The sequence below is a fragment of the Hevea brasiliensis genome, chromosome 18, assembly GCF_030052815.1.
Source record: "Hevea brasiliensis isolate MT/VB/25A 57/8 chromosome 18, ASM3005281v1, whole genome shotgun sequence".
NCBI classification, from domain to species: domain Eukaryota; kingdom Viridiplantae; phylum Streptophyta; class Magnoliopsida; order Malpighiales; family Euphorbiaceae; genus Hevea; species Hevea brasiliensis.
This window is the reverse complement of record NC_079510.1, coordinates 7,867,988-7,875,161: the sequence shown is the minus strand read 5'-3', so window position 1 is coordinate 7,875,161 and position 7,174 is coordinate 7,867,988. Positions and strand designations below refer to the sequence as shown.

Below are 7,174 nucleotides of genomic sequence, written 5' to 3'. Positions count from 1 at the left end.
AAATTAAATTAAATATATTTTTATTTTTTTATTTAAATTAAAATTAAAAATAATATTAAATAAAAATATAAATAAAAAATTAAATTATTTAATTTCTAATACATAGAAACTAAATCAGACCAAAATTTAGGATTAAATAGCAAACTATTAGAAAATAAAAAATAACAATAATAAAAAAAAAAATCCTCTGATGTCTTTTCTTTTTCCAACCTCCAAACGATCCCTGAATCGAATTGCCAAAAAAAACCTATAAGTGCATCGCTCCTATTGAACCAACCGTAAAATTTAAGAATGCAGAGATTATGTGCGAAGTTCCGCTCTTTGGCCGGGCAATCAACCCAAACCCTGACCACCTTCTCCTCATCTCATCGCTTCCTACACACTTCTTCACAAGTTCGCCAACCTCTCTTTTTCACATCAGCTTCGCGAAAGTTTAGCCTTAGCAACCAACTTTTTAACACATCTTCACCACCGAATCTGTTCCAATCTCCTTCTGCGGCTTTTCAATTGCCATTGACTCCTTCTGCAGCCCTTCTCTCTGTAAGTTTCTGGGTTTCTCTTCCTTTTGTTTTGTTTTGTCTGTATGATGTATGAGGAAATGTCACAAAAGAAATGTGTGCTTCTTTTTTTAATTATGATATGAAAACTTATTCTCGCCCAAATTAAATTGAGATGTGAAGGTTTTAGGATGCCAATTTCTCTCTTTCCCGTTTTGTTATTGAAAAGTGCCCGCCAAGAGGGAACCAACTTTGAAACTTGGAAGTTGTAGTAAATTAGGTACAGCCATTTGGGCCTTTGGTATACTCTATTTGAAACATGAAACCATTTTTATATATTAAATTTTCTTTCTTCGTAATTCTGCTGATCAGTAAGTCAAGGAACCTGGCAAGTTATCTTATTTTAGTGTAAAAATGTCTGTAGTGGTTTTAACTAAAACAATGAAGACATGGGGAATTCCTAAAACCGTTATTGACTGCTATTTGTCTCTTGTTCATTATGTTTTTATGAACATGAGAGAGATCTTGAAATTTTAAGTTGAATAAAAAGCCAGTGGCAAGGTCTCTTTTACGTTCTTTCCATCTGATTTTAGTTTGACATTGAATCTTAAGTATCTTCACTTTTTCATTTTGCGACTGTCAAGCTTTTTCCTAAGATAATCATAATTTTTTGATATGAACTCAGTTGATGCACGTGCGTCATGTTTCATCAAGGGAGCGCCGAAAGAAGAGGAAGCCAATGACTCCAGTCACCTCCAAAGTCAAGAAAATCAAAATAAAATTTTATTCGTAGGTTTAATCATCATAGTCATTCTCCTATTTCTTTTTCTTTAAGCATTTCTGTATCTGGTTGAATATTTTGCTCTCAACTTGAATTGATCAGGTCCTACAAGGACAGATTTCGGACAATGAATGATGGGACTATCAGACGCTGGAGGGAGGGCAAGAATCATAATGCACACTTGAAGGTAAGCCTTTTCATTTTTTTAATGTTTCTTTTATATGCTTGTGAAATTCAGTTGATATTTTGTGACGTATATAAATGGAAAAGAATTGTAGTTTCCTGATTGTTCAAATTGTGGGGTAGTTCCACTTTGCGTGCCATAAGCTTCCTTTGATATCTAGACAAGATGGGGATAGCATAGCTGCACAACCACCCTTCTTTAGTCAAGTTTACTGTCACATGACATAATTTCTCCACTATATTTGACGCAAGAATAAGGTAGCCTTAGGTAAAACTGAAATTAAGTGCTGAAAATTCAATACTTGAATAATTTCAGTGCAATAAGACTTTGAGAACTAAATAAATTTAATATTGAAAAAATTAGGAGCTGAGTTAGAATGGATTTGCAACTGTTGAAATTCAAAGTAAAATATTATGATTTTAATTAGTTATATTAGTGGTGTTGATATAACTAGATGGGGGTGTTGATGTTGAGTTGAGTGGTGTTGATGTTAATCTGCAGCATTGGTGACAAACATGGCATCTCCCAATGATGGTAATGGTGATTGGAATAATGGTTATAGTGGTGAGATAATGAATGAGAGCCATAATATATGGTCATTTCATTAGTTTAACACTTTAACTACTAAGTACAGTTTAAAATTAAGTGGTTTTCAAAAATAAGTTCTGAAAACTGAAATTAAAAGCTAAGGAACAAATGTATTACTAAGCAAGCTTGAAAAGTTAAGCTCTGAATATTTTCATTTTTAAATTGTTGAGTTTAGGTTGCCCAACACGCCCCATGTTTTCTTATTACTTTAGAATGAATTTTTAGGTGGACTCATCTCATTTTATCTCATCCCTAAATTTGTGCCTACAAAGTGCAGAAATTTGACTTGAACACAGTTTCTGTGTTTCCAAAACATTTCAGATCTACAATGCATTAATAAGCATATAAGCATGCATATATATACATATAGACACACACACCATTAATATCAATTTTTCTCTTTAAGAGAACAATATAAGAGCTTGTTAGAAAATAAAATAAACCCAAAATTTGAACATTCAAAAACAAATCCCAAATTTTTTATATCCACATTCCACAAACAAACCCAAATGGCACTGTTAGTATTGTTTGGAAAAAGGGGAGAAAAGCATTTTGAATATCATAGAAATAGAGGACCTAAGTAACATGTTAGTGTTTCTTTTTTTAGAAATAGAGGGAAAATAATAAAGAAATGAATGATCTAAATAGCTTGTTAGTGTCTTAAAAGAAAACATAGAATCAATCTCAGAAAAATCCTGAAAATTTCATATAAACTAGAAAAAAGAAGTCCAATAAGCATTAAAGATGCGAGAGATAATTGGATAGGATTTAAAACAAGGTAAGGAGCATGATTGTTGAAAATGGAAATATGTGCGGTATGCAATCTTGGTTTTGGTGGTTTGATGAGATTTTGGTAACTGTTTTTCACTGGCAACACTAATTTTGGCGAGATTCTAGCAGATCGGCAGATTCTGAGTCTATGGTACTAGGTAGTGTCTTTTGCTAATGAAAGTGCTCACTGTAGGTGGAAATAAAGAAGGTGCGCCTTGCTAAAGCCTTATGCTTGAACAAGGTGCACACCTAGGTGCATAAGGCGAGTGACTTGTAAAAATCTGCTGCCTTTCTCCTATAGAGCTTTGTGAGCCTTGAACCTAAGGCGTGCTTGAGGTACCCCTTTAACAACAATGGTCTATGCTAAGCTGACACTAAATTGACTAGGTAAGTTGAATAGAATTTTCAACTATGGTCTAAAGTCCACTTGAAACTTTCAAACCTCTTAAATCCTCTTTTCTCTATCTCTTTCTTAATTTGTAGAACTAGGTTTAGAGTTTGACTTGGATAATTTTGAATGGACTCTAGTCAAATAGTTTATATCCTACCTAGTTTGTCTATCTATGTTAACTATAGTTGTGTGGAATGCGGTACTCTTGAGTCGTTGTATGGGTACGTGATACGCGATACGCTACTTAATGAAATATAGGATATGCAAGGGGTAAACTTAATTGTTACGTCAATTCAGTTTGCGGTACATTAATTTGGCTCGCATTATGCTAATTCAATTCGTGATAGATAAATTATATTTATATCTAATTATTTTTTAATTTTACTTAGCATAATATATTTATAAAAAAATAAAAGTATTAATTTAATATAATAATTAATTAATATGATTTTTTTATCGTAATAAATATATTATTTGAAATTGAAATTTCATTTTATTATTATTATTTTTAAATATTAAATAATATAATTTTAAATATTTTAAAATATAATTAATGATTAATAGTATTTATAATTTCTAAAATTTTTTACTTTTTCAATAATATATTAAAATATTTATTATATATTAAATACTTCTAAACCCAAAGAATACTTACCCTAATCCACTCACATAGAAAAGGAAAAGTCACAACACGTATACGTCTACCTATTAGTGTAGAAAAAGAAAAAAACATATTCACACTCAATCAAAACAGCTCAAATTTTTTGGCCGGTGATTTCTGCTCCTCCTCCTTGTTCTTCTGGTTTTGGATGTCGCTGCTTCTTCTTCCTCTTTTGGGGAGAATCAAATGGAGAGCAATAGCTAGAATGCCAATTTTGGCAATCCAGATCGCATTCCAAGGCAATTTAGAAAGCCGAAGAACTGCATTCTGAGATGCGCGATCCATATCGTGATTTGTAGGGGGGAGGAGCAAATTAGGTAACTATGATGTTAACATGCCAATTTAAGCTACCTTAATATAGATACAGCCTCATTCATGCTTCTTATATAATTGCTACTAATTATGAAGCCTTGGTGAAACTAATATTTTGTTGGCAAAAAGAAGGGAGAGAGGAAGAGCTAAAAATAAAAATGAGAAATGCTCGTGATGGAGCTTATTTATTTTGAAGCCTAAATATAGTAAACCTTCTTATTTAAGCTTGATATGTTTGGCTTATTCAGTCCATAAATTCCTAAAAATAATTAACTTTAAAAACCAATTCAAAGCAAACTGAATATCATTAAACCAAATTAACTGAACTAAAATAGTATAATATGATTCAGTTGATTTATTCAGTTTTAGGCTTTTACCATTTAGCCCTAATATAAGTGCATAATTTGAGTTAGATTTTAATTTTGGATAAAAATAGATATTAAAATATATCAAATCTTTTAAGAGTACCGCAATAAAATCAATTACAAAATTCAAAATGTCATTCAGTTTTTTTGAGTTCAAAAGGTGATAACTAAATCAAATTAACCAAACTATTGAATTTTCAAAATTGAAGTAAACTGAATTTATATAAAAACCAAATTGGATTAATGGAAATATGTCGGTTGGGTTTAGTAATTTACTTTAAATTGAATAATGGTTATTCAAGCTTCCCCAATTTCTTAAAAAACAAGAGTTTTATGAAAGGGGCTGTCAGCCCATTCACCTAAAGCAAAAATGGTTTCTGTTGAATATTGTTTTTGAATTTATATAAACTTTGTAAATTTTAAATATTGTTATTGCATATTTGTTTATAAATAAATGAATAAGTGAATTATAACTAGAAAATTGAAATTTATTTTTATGTGATAGATGTTTTAGATGTTTGATGGGTAAATATGTTTGTAGATTTTATAATATTCTAGTTAAGCTATTGATTTGAGTTGGGTGAATTCTATTATTACTTGGTTTAAAACAAAGTAAATATTATTTTGTTATGAAAAATAATATGATTTAATGAAATTTTACAATTTATCACATTAAATTTTTGTAAAATGATGTTTTTTTCCGTAAAATAGTTAATTGCGGGAAATTTATTAACTTAACGGAAAAAAAATTACATAAAAGAACATATATAATATTTTTTAAATAAAGTTAAAAAATATTACAAATAAAATTAAATAAGACATACTTATTTAGCATTTCATATTTAATATCTATTATTTTAATTAAAATTTAAGATGTTGCAAAAAATATAATAACTTAAGATATTGAAGATTTTTTTTTTTCCGTTAAGTTAATAAAATTTTCCGTAATTGACTATTTTACCGAAAAAAAGTACTATTTTACTAAAACTTGATGAGATAAATTGTAAAATTTTGTTAAATCACCTTATTTTCAGTAACAAAATAGTTTTACTTTGTTTTAGACCAAGTGACCATAGAATACACCTTTGAGTTATTTTGTTGATTCTTTTCAATAAATTTATGACAAAATTGGGTGCAACTATTGCATTTTGCCCTCAATATTCCAATACTGTGAATCTGTATAAAATGCAACTTGAAATTTTGTTCTAGTGACAATTTTGAGTAAATTAATGGGAACTGCCTCCTCTTCTTCTTCTTCTTCTTCTTCTTCTCTCTCTCACTCTCACTTTTTCCTTCTCAGGATTATCTTCTTAATTGTATATTCTATTATGGATTGAGCAATTTATATAAAACTGTTTAGCATCTGATATTGCTAATATACAATTAATTTGTGCTGTTGTTTAAATGTAATGAAGCTTATCATATCTAATCTAAAAGTTGATAATTGTAGCTCGTGTGAAATAGCTTGTGCAGATGGCTGTTTTCACTTGCAATTAATAAATTTTTGGCCATTGATGCAGTCAAAGAAATCAAAACGGAGACTGAGACAGCCTTCTACTGTCCCTGCAGCTTATGCCAAAGTTATGAAGAAACTTAATTTCTGTTAGAATTGTTGCGAATATTCAAAGGTGAGGCAAATGTTTTAAGAGAGAGTTTTTCTGGCAATGATTTCACTCATCTTGGCATTTTGTTTGAGCAATTGATAATAGCTTCACCATTTCATGTCTGATTTCCTTTAATTTTGTTTGCAGATGTGGATTAAATAATACTTTATCATAGTTTTTTATTCGTTTGTGATATTTTTAATTTTTATCATAGTTATGATACTTTATCTTTGCGGACCTAGTGTCTAATAGAGTTGAATAGCGAAAAAGGATCCACATAGTCGATGTCAACTAACTTGGGATTAAGTTGGTTGTTGTTGTTGTTGTTATTATGATACGTTATCTTTGTCAAGCCCTCCTTTGCAATCTTTTCGAAGCAAAAATTTTCCTGGCAACGATTTAAACTCATTTTGGCTTGTTGTTTGAACAATTGTAACAGTTGATATTAGTTTCACTGTTTCATTTCGGATCATGGTTTTAAATTGCAGTTGCGATCGTGGTCATGGTCGTAGGTAACAAAAACAGCCTGTAATGGCTGTAACATGACTGTAATGGCTTGGCACTATGTAAATTTCTTTTGAAAAACTTGCAAAGTTCATATAATAATTAGATATTGATAGATACAAGTAAAAATAAGATAGACAATTATATAATAAGCACAAACACATCAAATAAAGATTATTAAATTTATCATTTTAAGACATCATTAGCATTAAACAATTTATAGTTAAAACAATTGTGTAGATATAGTAGAAAACTAACCTTATTTCATGCAAACTAATCCTTCAAACGATAAATTTAATAAGAAATCTAACATCAACAATCATTTTCTTCAACAAATATGTAAAAAACAAGGCACATAATTAAAATAAATAGCAAAAAACTATAAATAACTCACCTTTTGCAAGAAGTAGATTTGGAGAATAGAGGTATTTAATGATGATTTTAGAAAATAATAAGGGAGAGATCTGAAGAAAGAGAAATTTTTGGGTCAACTTTTGAGAGAACATGAAAGAAACA

General features: G+C 29.8%; 1 protein-coding gene across 1 annotated transcript; it reads left to right on the top strand.

Annotated features, from left to right (window-relative positions):
* The first annotated feature begins 204 nt into the window (after nt 1–204).
* On the top strand, nt 205–6,336 carry LOC110658857 (uncharacterized). Its single transcript, XM_021816623.2, has 4 exons — nt 205–540; nt 1,183–1,286; nt 1,381–1,465; nt 6,071–6,336. The coding sequence occupies exons 1-4, from the start codon at nt 292–294 to the stop codon at nt 6,155–6,157; spliced, it is 525 nt and encodes a 174-aa protein (XP_021672315.2). The 5' UTR covers nt 205–291; the 3' UTR covers nt 6,158–6,336.
* The last annotated feature ends 838 nt before the right edge of the window (nt 6,337–7,174 follow it).